General features: G+C 44.1%; 1 protein-coding gene and 1 long non-coding RNA gene across 2 annotated transcripts; one reads left to right on the top strand and one right to left on the bottom strand.

Moving 5' to 3' along the window:
• Positions 1-917: 917 nt before the first annotated feature.
• LOC133914319 (uncharacterized) lies at positions 918-1534 on the top strand. The gene is made up of 2 exons (XR_009909229.1): positions 918-1003; positions 1069-1534. It is a non-coding gene; the product is annotated as an uncharacterized LOC133914319 (long non-coding RNA).
• Positions 1535-16213: 14679 nt separating this feature from the next.
• LOC133916071 (uncharacterized) lies at positions 16214-17677 on the bottom strand. The gene has a single exon (XM_062359567.1). It carries the CDS (start codon positions 16988-16990, stop codon positions 16214-16216), a length of 777 nt encoding a protein of 258 aa, XP_062215551.1. The 5' UTR covers positions 16991-17677.
• Positions 17678-17876: the final 199 nt, after the last annotated feature.

Genomic DNA, 17876 nt, shown 5'->3' with positions numbered 1-17876 from the left:
CAACCGATACTCCGCAGATTGTACGGAGATCTGGCTCATCTATTAGGAGCTTTTCACAGTGGATACGCAATGAGCCTAATGAAAAATGGGCTCTGATGTACGACAGTGGTGGTGCCAGGTATGGAGTGATGACTACAAACCTTGCAGAGGTTTATAACTGGGTCATGAGAGGAATGAGGTCCCTACCACTAGTTGGAATTGTAGAAGGCATTTTGCATGGCACCTGCAAGTACTTCATTGATCGGTTTGCAGCTGCTAAGGTTGTAATGGAGGACAATCATATGCTTTATGGCCGGATGCTATGTGAGTACATGGAGAAGGCAAATAGGAAGGCCCACATGCATCACGCAAATCAAGAGGGCACAGCAGAGCACAGGTTCAGTGTCCTGTGTCGGGATAAGGGTCGGAGGGGGGGTAGACGTGAGCGGCATGTTCAAGAGTGTGTGCTAAGGAGTGGGACATGCATATGTAGTTGTCAGAAGCCACAATTACTCCACAAACCTTGTACACATGTCATAGCTGCATGCGCGGAGCACCATATGCTTCCAAGGCAATATGTGTCACAATATTTCATGAAAGATCAAGTACTGAACACCTGGAACCAGGAGCTGTATGGTTACGGCATTGTTGACACTTTTACAAGTAACCCAAGGCCTTCAAGAATATATGTGCCTGATTTGGGAAAGATGAAGAACGCACCGGGCCAAAGACAATCTCGGCGGATTCGTAACGATATGGATGAATCCGAGGCTGGCCCTAGGATGCAGCGATGCAGTCAGTGCAATGAAGTAGGTCACACTTACAAATATTGTCCCAAAAGTGCAGGCGGTGATGCACCTGTTGTGTAGGTTTCAGCAAAATAAGTTAGAACTGTGCTCAGGTTACTTCGGTGACGAGGCCGGTCCGTCTTCGGTGGCCCCACACCCTACCCCCCCCCCCCCCCCCGCAACGTACTACGGCACGTCAGCGTGGCCTTCTTCTGCTGCACCGTCGTACCACGCAGGTACATTTTTTACTACTACTTTCAATACCATATTGTTCGTATCTAACGTGATTATTTGTTCACAGGCCCCTCCAGCCAGTACACATGGACGCCTGCCGAGCCTTCACAGTCCTCCTACCCTAGTCAGGAGGATGAGGCTGGCCCCGACACCGCATACGACATCGTCCGTGACTTCTTCGGGGGCACACCTGACTACGACGTCCTTCAGCGGTCCCAGGTTTCCAGTGCACCGCTTCGGACCCAGCCCACGCATGACGAGCCCTCGACACCGGTGGTCCCTACTAGGCCTAGCAGACACGTCGGCCCACCTGACCCCCTCACCTACTCCAGGGGTCACGTGAGGGTTAACCAGCGGCATCGGGACCACGATGGGGCGCACGGACGACGGCAACGAGGGAGGCATGAGTAGCATTTTACATTTTTTGTAACTAACATATGCGTATTCGCTTCGTGATGTGCTCATATGTATTAAGACACGTTCACTTTGTATGGTCGACTTAGCATTTCGTAAATGCATTTCATATTCAGACACGTTCAATGAACAAGTGACCACACCACTAAACTTTAACCATGACTTAGACAACACAATGTGACAACACTACCCAGCTTTTTCAAATCAGTAAATGACAACACGGGTACCAATAAATGTGGAATCTCTGACCATGGGCAACGACAAAACTGTCCTATTCTTCAAGATGGAATCCGATGCTCCTCCCGCCAGCTACGCCCATGCCTTAATTCCTTTCTTTAAGAGCGAATCCAATGCTCCTGCCTCCCCCAACTATAAGTAGCCAAACCTCCTTACGGAGAAGCATCGCTCATTTCTCATATCTCTCAAGTGCAATGTCTTCCTCAGCTCCATCGAGCCCACCAAAGAAATATTGGGGGACTACCGTACATGAAGGTCTCGAACCACCAATGTGCTTCTGTGGTGACCTTTGTAAGCTCCGCGAGTCGCAGGACATCTCATACACCTATGGACTACGCTTCTTCATGTGTGCCAACTACGAGTATGACAAGCCTCGCAATGCAACAACTGGTTATCGACCGATACGGTAACAGATGTCTGCCTCATCTCTTCCGATTACGCACCCTCTTTTACTAACCGCTCATCTTGTTCCATTTGTTCAGTCCCCTCCACCGCTCTGTGATTTTATTCAGTGGCTCGACAATGAGCAAAATGACTCACAGAAGCTGTGGGTCGACATGAACATGAGGTGGAGAAGGGAAGCGTACGCACGTCGGGAGTACGAGCAACAGCAAGAGGAACTTCATCTCAAGCGGGAGGAAGAAGAGCGCATGAGGAAGACGGCGCACGACCGTACCGTGGCTCCGGCTCGAGAGGCTGAGAGGGAAAGGAAGCGGGAGAGAGCCCGCCGTGCTAAGGCGGCAGGTCCCGATGCCCTCCGAAAGGAAAAGTATCCTAGATGCACGCAGTAGAGAGTACCTAATGTAACCCGACATACTTTCCTTCCCTAAGGCATGTTATGATTAGGATCGGCGCACTAATAAGGTCTTAGTGCGAACCGTACATGCCACCTTTGTTTTCTCATCGTGTCGTCGCGGTTACAGTGTATTGTAATATTTTCACCATGTGTTCAATACTATGTTTGTCCTCGTTCGCACCCCATACCCACGTAAAATGCTGCAACTACTAATTACTGATTTTTTCCTCCCGTTATTACATAACCTACTCCAAATTTAATTTCTTAATTTCCTTACACTCCTTCTTTTTTTTCCTTCAATTAAAAAATAATATATTTTTATAAGATAAAATGGAAAAAAAAATAATTTTACATGAAAAAATCCCCTAACCGCCCTCTCAGAGGGCGGCTAGGGGCTAACCGCCCCCCCCCCCCAGGGCCTAACCGCCCCCTGAGAGGGCGGTTAGCCCCTCTTGCCGCCCTCTGAGGGGGCGGTTAGGCCTACCGCCCTCTCAGGGGGCGGTTAGCACCCGTACCCGCCCTCTGAGAGGGCTGCAGCCCTCTGAGAGGGCGGTGGGCGCCTACTTTTGCAAAAATTTTCGCCGGGAATCTATTTATTTAAATTTAAACTCAAAAAAATATAAAAATAAAAAAAAACTCTGGGGCACGCGCGGAGAGAGAGAGAGAGACCACGCGGATGGGGCTGGGGGCGCGGGACTGGGCTAGAGAGGGAGGCCGGGCTGGAGGGAAGGGGGGTTGGGTTGGGCTGGAAGAGAGAAAGAGAGGGGAGAGGGCCCAGGGAGGATTTTTATTTTTATCTTCTATTTTCTTTTCCAAGCAAAATTTATTTTTCGGATTTTAATTTTGGCAAAAAAATTTGAAGTTGCAAATTTGAACTGTTACATAAGGTTCAACTATTTTCACTAACCATTCAAGCCATCTCTGTCATCTGTATATCTACTTACAATCTGCATCCAACAAAGACACCAATCGCCTAGCGCCGCGATGTATGGATAAGATTTTGTTCCCCTTTGCCCTTCGGGCTTAATTAACACTGTTTTTTTGTCTCGCATGGTTCCGTTGGAATCTGGCATAGTGATTGGTCGGCAGCGGAGTGTAGGGCGGTTGGAGTGGTTTTCTATTTTTATTTTCTAATTTAGTAAAAATATTCATCTGTTTTTAAAAATTGAAAAAATAGTACCTTCTCACCTGTTCAGCGGCTGAGATATAAATCTTGCTCTTTCAACATGCAAGATTTAAAAATTGTCCATTGAATAGGCGAGAAATGATGTGACAGACCATGTGCCTGTGCATAGATTTTTCTTGCCCTTTGAGTGGGAGAGAAATAAATATTTCCCTCCTTTAAGGCTAGAAATATTTCTCTCCCTCTGGGTGGGCGAGAAGGGTGTTCTTTTTATAAAATTTGCATCACATACACATAAAGGCCATACTATTCATATCATTTCCTGTAATAACAAGTTAAGCTTAGAATTGAATTCTAATTGCACGATGTGGATATGTTATACTTAAAAGCTATACGCTTGGACAACACGAAAGGTCACCCTTGGAAATTTTTTCTTGGAATATATCGTATCTATAAAAAAAATGCTATGAAAATTTCATTGGATTAATCATATCAAGCTAATTCCGAACCATTAAGAATGCCTATATTTTCACTAGATCAATCATATTTCATGAGCGTCTATTTTTAGAATGACTTTATTTTCCAGCCCTATGAGAGGGCTTTTTTTCTAAATCTCGCCCTCTCAATGGGCGATCCATTTGCTGGGTCCACCAGGAGCGCGACTCCCATGGATCGCACACTCTCACAATCTCCACAAGGGATCCATTTCCTAGCCTCCATGGAGGCTATGCATGCCACGGTGGCAGCCCAGGTGGACTCTGCCCACCCTCTGGTTGGGCGATAATATTGATCGCTGATTTATATAAATAGTTTCCGTTTAGTGGACGAAAAAGGCTTATTTTGCATTTTTTTTGAAACAACTACAGATTTCTGTTAAATTACAAAATAAAAAATAAAAAGATCGGGATAGTGGGTTCGTTCACAACAAATCCTGAACCGAACAAATTGTATGTCCCAAATTCTGACACTATGAAGCAGAAGATGGGATGTCGCAAGACTACAAGGATTAGTAATGACATGAACGAATCCGAAGCTGGACATCATGTGCAATGGTGTTGCAAGTGTAATAAAATCAGACACACTTTCAAGAAGTGCACCAACGGTCCGGTAGATGGCAACGATGACAAAGTAGGCCCTTTTGGCTCAGGTTTCGATAGGAGATGTCCATGGAAGGAAATTCTATAAGATCGGGTCCTTCGAATGACCCTCTCCACCAGCACGACACGTGTCCTACTTCTCTCTCCTGCACACGATAGTCATTGGATCAGGGTAGGGTAGCATGGATCATAGTCTCACAGGGGTCTTCCTGTGAAGGGTCTTATAGAATTTCCTTCCGATGTCCATGGCCTCGTCATTCACCTACTTTATCCATGCATTATGGAGTTATGTGACCGATTGTTGTCATATTGTAATGAACCTTGCTGTGTGTAATTTATGTTGTCAGACTTATTATTATCATATTGTAATGGCATATGATGTAACGAACTGTGTTGCTATTGTAAGATTATGTTATTGTAAGTTTCTGTTATGATGTAAACTTGTTATTGACTTATTGTAAGTTTTTGTCCGTTTAATTGTTTACTAATGTTCAAATTGCAATGTTACATGTTAGGGTGTTATGGATTCCTGGAGGAACCGCCCCTTCGGAGTACCACATTGGTATGAGCGTCTGTTGTGCTCATGTGGTGAACGAGCCCAGATGTTGATGTCCTTCGATATGAAGACATTTGGTAGGAGGTTCTTTATGTATCTCGAGATTGACCCCAATTTCATGGTATGTTTCTCTTTCTCACTCTTCCACACCTGTCAATTCCATATTACGAACTACACTCATAACGTCACCTTTAATTGTTAAACAATCTTGCCATTTCAAGGAATGGATTGATGTGGTTAGGCCGTCATTCAATGCTGGATGGATCAGAGAGACCAAAACTAAACGATAGTACAAGATCAGGATGAAGATAGCACGATAGAGGCAGGAGGCACATCGTGCGTGCCAACAAGAATGTCAGTGGCGAGAACAGTAACACAAGCGGCAAGCTGAGGACCTGCAAAGGTGAGAGGAGGAACGCTGCCTCTGAGAGACCATTTTAAGGAGACAGGAGGCCGGACTTCAGAGATATGAGGAACTACTTCAAAGGTATCAAGCTCTCCTGCGTCGTCAGAAAGAAGAGGAGTGCAAAGCGGCACGTGAGAGAAGGTGGAAATATCCCCGGTCCACGCAGTAGAATTCATGTTCTATCCTCGGCATTGTAATATCTACAACCATGTACCGCAAACTTTGTATTAATCGGAGACATCTATCTTTGCGGATCAAATTACCGGCTTATACTCTCCCCGACCGATTAATCCACAATAATTCTATTTTTAAATCATTCCTAATTTCATTGGCAAAAAAAAATATAAGTATATGTCGCCTGTTGGAAGGGCGACACGTCATGTCACCTATTGAACGGGTGAAAAGTAGCCATGCATATCTACACTGGCAGGCCATGTCGACTTGTCGCCCAACGGGCAATGCGTCCATGTTACCCTTTCAACGGACGACAAAAGTCTAGATTATAATTTTTTTTTAAAATGGAAGCATATATTTGTATTTTTTATTTAAAAATAAAAAAATTGCGCAAGCAGTAGGGGGTTCAAATGGTTGTGCGGCTCAGGAACAATGAGAGAAGTTGGGCCTATTGGAGTTAAAGCCCATAGAGATAGAGATGGTGGTTGGTGATGAGTGGGCTTGGGCTCGACGGGTCGGACTGAGTCAAGAGTTTGGGGAATTTCTGGAGAAAAATAAATAATGAAGGATTCGGTTTTATAGTTGGGAATAAAAGCAAATATAAAATCAATAAAACCCCATTAATCCATAAAAACCCAGAAAATCTGAAAGCTCCAAAAAGATCTTCCAGAAATATTTTTCGAGAAAGTTCGCTCCATTTTAAAAGTCGGGCCGCTACAATTAGGCACTGGCCTGTACGTTGCAATGTCTGTCTCGCATGCATGCATATAAGTACATGCAATGCCTCGATCCAACGATTAATATGATTTCCAATTGAATACAATAGCATATGTTATATGTAAAATAATTAGTGTCTACAAGACGGAAATATGTAGAAAAATTAAAAAAACTACTGGACAGCTAATATTGCAACCACATATAGATCAAACGCAGCCCATAACTACGATATGGCCTAAGTGAACAAAATGACCAAACGTGTAATCAATCGTAAAGCAAGCACGGACGCACGCGTACGTAGTTAATCAATTCCATATTACGAACTACACTCATAGCATCACCTTTAATTGTTAAACAATCTTACCATTTCAAGGAATTGATTGACGTGGTTAGGTCGTCATTCAATGGTGGATGGATCAGAGAGGCCAAAACTAAACGACAGTACGTGATCAGGATGAAGAAAGCACGATAGAGATAGGAGGCACGTCGTGTGTGCCAACAAGAATGTCAGTGGCGAGAACAGGAACACAAGCGGCAAGCTGAGGACCTGCAAAGGTGAGAGGAGGAACGCCGCCTCTGAGAGACCATTTTAAGGAGGCAGGAGGCCGGATTTCAGAGATATGAGGAAATACTTCAGAGGCATCAAGCTCTCCGGCGTCGCCAGGAAGAAGAGGAGCGCGAAGCGGCACGTGAGAGAAGATGATGAGGACATAACTCATTTAGATACACGCGCTACAAGTGATCCTCCAGTGATTGATCTATTACAAGAACCGATTACACGGGCTCGTGCACGTCGTTTAACTCATGAGGTGAATTCGTTACTCGCTGTCCATACTACTAATTATAAGGATGGGATGCTACTTAATTTTTGTGAATTTTTTATACTTAGGAATATGAGAGAAGCACCTATGGAACAGCCAAGTCGGACGGGGCTCAAGCCAACTTCAAGTCGGAGTCGGAACTCAGTTCGGATTCAGCAGACAGCGCCGCACTAAAACGGCCATAACTTCTTCATATGGAGTCCAAATAAGGTGTTCTTTGATGCGTTGGAAAGCTAAGGACAATAGATTTGTTTTTTACTGGTCTCAGCTCTAGATTCAAGGTGGATTATTTTGTGTCATCAAAACAATATGCTGTGTCATAATTTTGGGCTATATCGGGCCTTGTAAATGTGTTTGGGTCTAAGCCCAAGTTGTGGACGCCCCCCTGGTCGCCCAAAACCCTAGCACGCCCCTCTTCATATATCTAGCAGCCGTCGTCATAGAATTTTTAGGTTTTGCTTAGATTAATCTGTCATTGAACAGCTTCACCGTCGTTCGGTTTGTGAAACCCCAACTCGTGAGCTTAATCATATTTGCAATTTCAAATTGTGTTCTTCCGTGTTCTTTCTTGTGTTCTCGATTCTCTTGCAGGAATTAGCCTTCTTGGCGAGGTCAATCGTGCCACGCGCGGTTGATAACCAACGGAGCAGTGGTGTAGCGATTGCAAGGGTTGCATTATGTCCTGATCGGAAGCCTTGGATCGTCAACGTCGAGTCTCCACCAATCGACTTACCATTACCTAACGGAAGATCGGGCCTAATCCTCTCATCAACTGGTATCAGATTTTCAGGTTGCCCGCTAGATAATTTCTTTTTTCCCTTCGATTAGTTTTGTTTTCATCACCTAGAGTCTACAAAAAGCTAAAAATATTTCCCTTGTCCGCTGTCCTACAACCCTTTGGGCCTTGCAGTTTCGTTTTTGGTGTCACGTTGTTGAGTTTGTGTCCATCGTGGTGGAGCCTTGTTGCTGGTCTAGAGTAGTGTTCTTGGTCTTAGTTCAACGCCCGTGCTATTTGTCGCGCCGCTCTACCACCACCCCTACCCCCACCAACAAGTCGAGCCACTACATCACTCGATTTGCCCTCGCAAACCGCCTTATGTTAATTCTCACCACGCTAGCCCTAGATAGGTCGCAAGCCGTCTTGTATCACTCGCCCTGCCACCGCAGCCCTCCTTTTTCATCTGGCGATCCGATTGCTTGCTTGCCCTAATTTCGTGGATTTACCGATTTAGGGAAGCTTTGCCCTAATTTTCCGCTGCTGTTATCATCCATAGCCCAGGGAAGCTTTGCCCTATGTGTGTTTACATCACTAAGTAGAGTTACTTAGCCATGTCTTGTGTTCGGTTGATAGGGAAGCTTTGCCCTAAACCGACAGAAGAAAATAAGTGCGCAGAAATCCTAGTTTGAGCGTTCACTAAATCAAGCGTAACTTTTGCATACGAACTCGGATTTGGACATTCTATATGCCGTTGGAAAGCTAATTTCGAGCCCGACGTGAAAAAAGCAACTGGTCATTGACCTGTTGCCCTATTTGACCCCCAAATTTGACTGTTTAGACCCCCTTTTGGGGCCCAAAAGTTTTAGCACCCGTTTTTCACATCCTGCTGTCTACCGCTTTGTGATCTGTTTTGGCTTTGCTTGCGTCCAAATTTTGTGCCTATCTTTTTTAGACCCTTTATAAGTGTGTGCTACAACATCTGGAAGAGAAAGTGTGCAAAAAAAATAGAGAAAAAAAATATTGTGGTAAAAATCAGAAATATTAAAGGCAATCAGATTGTGGTAGCACACTGTGTTCTTTGTGCTTGGTCCTTTCTTTCAGCTTGTTGTGCTAGGTCTAGGGACACGCTAGGGACCAGGAACGATAACTACTTTAGACATTTATTCAGCTTTGCTAATCTGATTACGATTTTGCTACTCCTTTCTACCATATTGTGCCGTGCCAAGCTACACTTTCTCTTGATCAGAACAGGTCCTCTCTTGCAATCATACCCTTGCTCGACAAGTTATCAAGAAGCAGACGCCGATTGTTCCACCTGCTGCGTTGGTAAGAACACTTGTAAGAGCGTGGTAAGATGCTTGAGTGTGTGTGATTTCACAGCCTAATAGTGATAGGGATAATTTTGTTTTGTCCTTTACTTTCTACTAACCATGGCAGATGATCCGACGGATTTCAAGGACTGTGTCTCCAAGGGAGAACTTAACACCTTCGTTCAGCAACAGAATCAAGCGTTGAACAACATGATGGCAAGACAGAATCAAACATTGAATGACATTATCACAAGGATGAACAACATGAGAGCAAGCGTTGCTAATCTAGTCACACGGGTGAACGACATTGAGCTGCGGGATCCATAGGAAGAAGATGCTTCTGACAATGATGATCCCAATGCTGGACATGAAGATGATGATGCTGGTGTTTTTATGGGACAAGATTAGAGGGCACAACATCAGCGCCGGCCGAACAACAATAACAACAACAGTAACCACCACATGGGAGGTAATGTTCGAGGTAATGATGATCACTACGCTAAGGTCAAATTTAAGATACCCTCTTTTGATGGTTCATATGATGCTGATGCTTATTTAGATTGGGAAATGACGGTTGAGCAGAAGTTTAATTCTCACATGGTTCCTGACATACATAGAGTTAGACAAGACACTAGTGAGTTCACTAATTATGCAATTATTTGGTGGAATGGTTGGTAAATGCTGGATTAGAACCTACTACTTGGGAGAGATTATATCATGCCATGCGTAGTAGATTTATACCCCCTGAGTACAAAAGAGAATTATAAAAGAAATTACAGTGCTTCAATCAAGGTAGTCGATCTGTTAATGAATACTATAATGAACTACACATTACTGTCCTTCGCTGTGGTATACAAGAAAACGATGAGGATACAATGATTCGTTTTTATTCGGGGTTAAGACGTAAAATTCAGGACTTGGTTGATTATAGAGATTATAATACCATGGATAGGTTGTTCCATCTTGCTATGTTGACAGAGAAAGAATTGCAGGGACGTGAGCCGAAGTCACGGAACATTGGGAGTTCGTTTTCCTCCAGATCGCAATCGGGCAAAGCCAAATCAGCCTCGTTCGCTCCAGCACGGTCTGCTGCCCCCTCCGATAATAGGGCGCGTACAGCAGCACCATCACCACCAGCACCACATACAACCGAGGTGAGCAAATCTGTTTCTGTGCAGCAACCAGCGACGAAGACCACTCCTTCAACTGGCTCCACGAGTAGTTCAGCGAGTATTATGTGCCGCCATTGCAAGGGCATGGGCCATGTCATGAAGGATTTCCCCAGTCAATGCGCTTACGTTGCAACCGATGACGGTGGGTACATCAGTACTAGTGATGTTGAGGATGAATTTGTGCTTCAAGCTAACCTTGCAGGTGATCATGAGACCGATAGCGATGGTGATGAAATTTTAGGTACCGCTGCCATTGAGGACTACAAAAATAGAACATTTGTTGTACAACGGGTTTTAAGTGCTCAAATGGAGCAAGCAGAGCAGCTTCAACGCCATAATTTGTTTCAGATGTTTCTCATTGTCAAGGACTGCCGTGTTCGAGTTATAATTGATGGTGGGAGTTACAATAACTTGGTGAGTTTAGATTTTGTCAAGAAGCTTGGCTTGGCCACTCGCGCACACCCTCGTCCATATCACATTCAATGGCTCAACAACAGTGGTAAGGCGAAGGTAACACACACTGTTCGTGTTCATTTTTTCATTAGTTCCTACCATGATTATGCAGATTGTGATGTCGTGCCTATGCAAGCATGTTCCCTTTTGTTAGGCCATCCTTGGGAGTTTGATACTAATGCTACAAACCATGGTAGAAGTAATAAATACACACTTATGCACAAAGGAAAGAAAATAACCTTGCTTCCTTTAACACCGAGTGAGATTGTGCAATGTGATAAAGCGATAGCTAAAAATGCGAAGAGAAAGCAAGATTTACAATCTGAAAATCAGCAAGTAGCTAAACATGTTTTTCCACCAAAGAAAGAGCAACCAACACCTTCTTCTAGTTCCACATGCATTAAATTAAAAGGTGGTGTTATGCTTGTTACAAAATCAGATCTTGCTGAAATTGTTAACAATGATGTTCCTTGCTACGCTTTGGTATGCAAAGAGGCTTTATTTTCACTTGATGATATACCTTCCTCTTTGCCTTCTGCTATCACTAACCTTTTGCAGGACTATAAGGATGTGTTTCCAACCGAGATACCCTCGTGGCTGCCACTTTTGAGAGGAATCGAGCACCAAATTGATTTGATCCCGGGAGCGACTTTGCCAAACCATGCAGCATATAGGACCAATCCGGAGGAGACTAAGGAAATTCAGCGGCAAGTCCAAGACCTTTTGGACCGTGGGTATGTATGAGAAAGCCTTAGTCCTTGTGTTGTTCCTGTTCTTTTGGTTCCTAAAAAAGACGGTAGTTGGCACATGTGTGTTGATTGTAGAGCCATTAATAATATTACTATAAGATATCGTCATTCTATCCCTAGGCTAGATGACATGCTTGATGAGTTAAGTGGTTCTATTATGTTCACAAAGATTGACTTGCGTAGTGGTTACCACCAAATAAGAATGAAATTGGGAGATGAATGGAAAACTGCTTTTAAAACAAAGTTTGGTTTATATGAGTGGTTAGTGATATCTTTTGGTTTAACTAATGCACCTAGCACGTTTATGAGATTGATGAATGAGGTTCTACGTGCTTTCATTGGTAAATTTATGGTGGTTTATTTTGATGACATCTTGATCTATAGCAAGTCACATACACAACATAGATCATCTACGTGCTGTTTTTGATGCTTTGCGAGAGGCATGTTTGTTTGCTAATCTTGAGAAGTGCACCTTTTGCATCGATCGAGTTGGTTTTTTTGGCTATGTTGTTACTACACAGGGAATTGAAGTGGATGAATCAAAAATTGAAGCCATCAAGAACTGGCCGATCCCAAAGACTATTACACAGGTGAGAAGTTTTCATGGTCTTGCATGGTTTTATCGGTGTTTTGTGAGAGATTTCAGCATCATTGCTGCGCCCCTTAATGAGTTGACAAAAAAGGGTGTTCCATTCTATTGGGGTCCAGCACAAGAAGAAACTTTTAACACACTGAAAGAGAAGCTTACACATGCACCTCTACTCCAACTTCTGGACTTTGGTAAGACTTTTGAGTTAGAATGTGATGCTATCGGAATTAGAATTGGAGGAGTGTTACTTCAAGTAGGTAAACCCGTTGCTTACTTTAGTAAGAAATTAAATGTGTCATCTCTGAATTATTCGACTTATGATAAGGAGTTGTATGCTTTAGTTCGAGTTTTAGAAACATGGCAACACTATCCTTGGCCTAAGGAGTTTATTATTCGTTCTGATCATGAATCTTTGAAGCACATTAGAAGTCAAGCTAAAATGAATAAACGACATGCTAAATGGGTTGAGTTCATAGAATGTTTTCTATACATAATTAAACACAAGAAAGTTAAAGACAATGTCATTACGGATGCATTATCTAGACGTTACACCATGTTGTCCCAACTAGATCACAAAATCATTGGTTTAGAAACAATAAAAGGGTTGTATGCAACTGATTCGGACTTTAAAGATGCTTTTCAAAATTGTAAAGAAAGGAGAACTTGGAATAAATATGTGCTGAATGATAGACTTCTTTATCGCACTAATAAGCTATGCGTTCCAGCTAGCTCCGTTCGTCTTTTGTTTTTACAGGAGGCACATGGAGGAGGTTTGATGGGATATTTTAGAGTGAAGAAAACTGAAGATGTGCTGGCCACTCATTTCTTTTGGTCAAAGATGAGACACGATGTCAAGCGCTACGTGTCACGCTGCACTACTTGTAATAAAGCTAAGTCTCGCTTGAATCCATATGGTCTTTATATGGCTCTTCCTGTTCCAAGTGTACCTTAGGAGGATATTTCTATGGACTTTGTTTTAGGATTGCCTAGGACAAAGAGGGGGAGGGATAGTATATTTGTTGTGGTGGATCGTTTTTCTAAAATGGCATATTTTATACCTTGTCACAAGAGTGATGATGCTACACATATAGCTGATTTATTTTTCAGGGAGATTATACGCTTACATGGAGTGCCAAATACCATTATCTCTTATCATGATGCAAAGTTTTTGAGTCATTTTTGGAGGACATTATAGAATAAATTGGGGACGAAGCTGTTGTTCTCTACTACATGTCATCCCCAAACTGATGGACAAATGGAGGTTGTTAATCACACATTATCTACTATGTTGTGTGCTATTTTAAAGAAGAATTTGAAGATATGGGAAGAGTGTTTGCCTCATATTGAGTTCGCTTACAACAGATCCGTCCACTCCACCATCAAGGTAAGTCCGTTTCAGGTCGTGTATGGTTTTAATCCCCGTGCTCCTATTGATTTACTACCTTTACCTCCTTCTGAAACTCTGAATTTGGATGCTACACAACATGATGAATTTATTCTAAAGATGTATGAAATAACTAAATAAAATATTAAAAAATGAATGAGAAATATAAAGCTTATGGTAGCCAGGGTAGAAAATATTTAACTTTTGAACCAGGTGATCTTGTTTGGTTACACTTGCGTAAAGATCGATTTACTGAGTTGAGAAAATCTAAATTGATGCCTCGAGCTGATAGTCCTTTTAAAGTTCTTGAGAAGATTAATGATAATGCATATAAGCTTGAGTTGCCTGCAGATTTTAGAGTTAATCCCACATTTAACATTTCAGATTTAAAACCATATGTTGGAGAGGAAGATGAGGTTGCGTCGAGGACGACTCCAATTTAAGAGGGGAAGGATGATGAGGACATCACTCATTTAGATACACGCGCTACAAGTGATCCTCTGGTGATTGATCCATTACAAGGACCGATTACACGGGCTCGTGCACGTCGTTTAACTCATGAGGTGAATTCGTTACTCACTGTCCATACTACTAATTATAAGAATGGGATGCTACTCAATTTTTGTGAATTTTTTATGCTTAGGAATATGGGAGAAGCACCTATGGAACAGCCAAGTCGGACGGGGCTCAAGCCAACTTCAAGTTGGAGTCGGAACTCGGTTCGGATTCAGCAGACAGCGCCGCACTAAAATAGCCATAACTTCTTCATATGGAGTCCAAATAAGGTGTTCTTTGATGCGTTGGAAAGCTAAGGACAATAGCTTTGTTTTGGTACTGGTCCCAACTCTAGATTCATGGTGGATTATTTTGTGTCGTGCTGTGTCACAATTTTGGGCCATATCGAGCCTTGTAAACGTGTTCGGGTCTAAGCCCAAGTTGTGGACGCCCCCCTGGTCGCCCAAAACCCAAGCACGCCCCTCTTCATATATCTAGCAGCCATCGTCATAGACTTTTTAGGTTTTGCTTAGATTAATCTGTCATTGAATAGTTTCACCGTCATTCGGTTTGTAAAACTCCAACTCGTGAGCTTAATCATATTTGCAATTTCAAATTGTGTTCTTCCGTGTTCTTTCTTGTGTTCTCGATTCTCTTGCAGGAATTAGCCTTCTTGGCGAGGTCAATCGTGCCGCGCGCGGTTGATAACCAACGGAGCAGTGGTATAGCGATTGCAAGGGTTGCGTTCTGTCCTGATCGGAAACCTTGGATCGTCAACGTCGAGTCTCCACCAATCGACTTACCATTACCTAACGGAAGATCGGGCCTAATCCTCTCATCAGAAGGTGGAAATATCCCTGGTCCACGCAATAGAATCCATGTTCTATCCTCGGCATTGTAATATCTACAACCATGTAGCGCGAACTTTGTATTAATCGGAGACATCTATCTTTGCGAATCAAATTACCGACTTATACTCTCCCCGACCGATTAATCAACAATAATTCTATTTTAAAATCATTCCTAATTTCATTGGAAAAAAATACAAGTATATGTCGCCCATTGGAAGGGTGACATGTCGTGTCGCCTTTTGAACGGGTGAAAAGTAGCCATGCATATCTACACTGGCAGGCCACGTCGACTTGTCGCTCGTTGAACGGGTGACATGTCCCTGTCGCCTGTTGAACGGACGGCATGTCCATGTCACCCTTTCAACGGGCGACAAGAGTCTAGATTACAATTTTTCAAAACAGAAGCATATATTTGTAATTTTTTATTTAAAAATAAAAAAATCGCGCACAGCGTGGGTGTGGGCCGAAGCAGTAGGGGTTCAAATGGTTGTGCGGCTCAGGAACAATGAGAGAAGTTGGGCCTATTGGAGTTAAAGCCCATAGAGATAGAGATGGTGGTTGGTGATGAGTGGGCTTGGGCTCGTCGGGTCGGACTGAGTCAAGAGTTTGGGGAATTTCTGGAGAAAAATAAATAATGAAGGATTCGGTTTTATAGTTGGGAATAAAAGCAAATATAAAATCAATAAAACCCCATTAATCCATAAAAACCCAGAAAATCTGAAAGCTCCAAAAAGATCTTTCCAGAAATATTTTTCGAGAAAGTACGCTCCATTTTAAAAAGTCAGGCCGCTACAATTAGGCACTGGCCTATACGTTGCATTGTATGCCTCGCATGCATACATATAAGTACATGCAATGCCTCGATCCAACGATTAATATGATTTCCAATTGAATACAATAGCATATGTTATATGTAAAATAATTAGTGTCTACAAGACGGAAATATGTAGAAAAAATAAAAAAACTACTGGACAGCCAATATTGCAACCACATATAGATCAAACGCAGCCCATAACTACCTAATCGCCTAAGTGAACAAAATGACCAAACATGTAATCAATCGTAAAGCAAGCACGGACGCGCGCGTGCGTAGTTAATCGAACACTGTGAGCAGCTGCACGCATGAACGACGGATGCACAACGTCATGGGCTAGACGCCGCCACAGCGGTAGGTGATCCGGCACGTCCTGCCGACCCTGACCACGTACGTGTGCTGCGGCTTGACGAGGAACGGTGGCAGCCGCAGCAGCGCCTCGCAGACGCAGTCCTTCTGCACCTCCTTCAGCCACCGGCAGCAATCGCGGTACGCGCGGAGCTCCTCGTCGTGGTGCTCGTCGTCGTCGTCGTGATCGTCGTCGTGGTCAGGGTCGTCGTCGTCGTGATCGTCGTCGTGGTCAGGGTCGTCGGTGTCGTGGTGGTCGTCATCGTCATGGTGGTCGTCGTCGTCATGATGGTCGTCGTCATGGTCAGGATCGTCGGTGTCGTGGTGGTGGTCGTCGTCGTCGCCATTGTCGTCCCGCAGACGGCCACGCCGGCCCCGGCCGCGCCCGCGCCCATGGCCGCCTCGGGTGCGGTTGCCGTGGTGGCCACCGGTGCGGTTCCCTACGACGACGCCATGGCTATCGTTGCCCGCCATCAAGCCCGAGATGCTGATCGCCGCCGCACGGTGGCCGCGGCGGCCACGGTCGTGGTGGTCGTCGTGGTGTTCATCATCATCGTCATCGTCGTTTTCATCGTCGTCGTCGTGGTGTTCATGCTCATCCGGGGGACTCGGCGGCAGGATGGAGCAGGCCTGGCTGGCGATGGCGAACTGGCTGATGCAGAACGCCTTGGCGCCCTTGGGCTGCGCCGCGACGGGCGCGAGGAGGGAAGGGAGGAAAAGGAGGACGGCGGCGAGCGCCGCGACGCGAGCCGCCGAGGCCGCCATCTTGGCCTACTCCTACTACTGAACCTCTCTGGCCTCTGCCGCTGGCGACGTGCCACTTCTCTATATAAAGACGTGGATTATTTCAAGTAGTTAGAGCCGGCCAACCTCTGCAGGGTTTGGATTAGGTGCTTTATTTGTGCATCACTAGACGAGTAGGAGTGACCAGATCATGGGTTTGAATTAGGTGCTTCATACCGGTGGTATGCATGCATGGAGCCCAACTTGTTCAGCCATGTCCACCTTGTTTACATGCATGCAGCACTTGTAGCTGGTGAGAGGTTAGTGGCTCTTTGCTCATGCATGCAACTCAAAAAAAAAAATCTTTTTTGGGGTTCGCAATGACAGATTTGCTATTCATAAGTGATCTGATTTTTTTCAAGTCACATCTTGTGACCACAACCAACAGGGCTATCCAACAAATAACCGACTTAGGGCAAGTTGGTATTGCATTGCAGCTTACTCGAATTTTGCTTAGGTATAGGAATCGGATGTTGGGGGAGAACTGTTAGCTATTATTTTGAATGTTGACGAAACAAATTCTGGAAATGGGGGCACAGAATGGATTCAACCAGAACCATGGGCAATGCATTTCACACGGCTCGTACGTGACAAAAACGCATAATACCTATGTAACATAAGGGTGCAAATCATTCAGAAACAAAAAAGGATAATGACCAAGCATAAAAGCAGACGTTAGTTCGTCAACATTTACACGCCATACATTGTGTTGAAGAAAAGCAAACACAAAAGCAGTAGCCGTCTAGAAAGAATGTCCTTGCCCTGTTTTATGCAGTTTGACAAGCAATGCATGCAAGGGTCTTCAGCAGATGCAAGGACTACGGCAAAATGGCTCGTATTTTACTCTTTGGCTTATGTACGCTGTAAT

Source organism: Phragmites australis, chromosome 4, assembly GCF_958298935.1.
Source record: "Phragmites australis chromosome 4, lpPhrAust1.1, whole genome shotgun sequence".
Classification (NCBI taxonomy): Eukaryota; Viridiplantae; Streptophyta; class Magnoliopsida; order Poales; family Poaceae; genus Phragmites; species Phragmites australis.
This window is presented reverse-complemented; position numbering and strand designations above follow the sequence as displayed.

Excerpts from the sequence above, each read along its gene's own strand:
- LOC133916071 (XM_062359567.1), bottom strand. The coding sequence starts at position 16,990 with ATGGCGGCCTCGGCGGCTCGCGTCGCGGCGCTCGCCGCCGTCCTCCTT.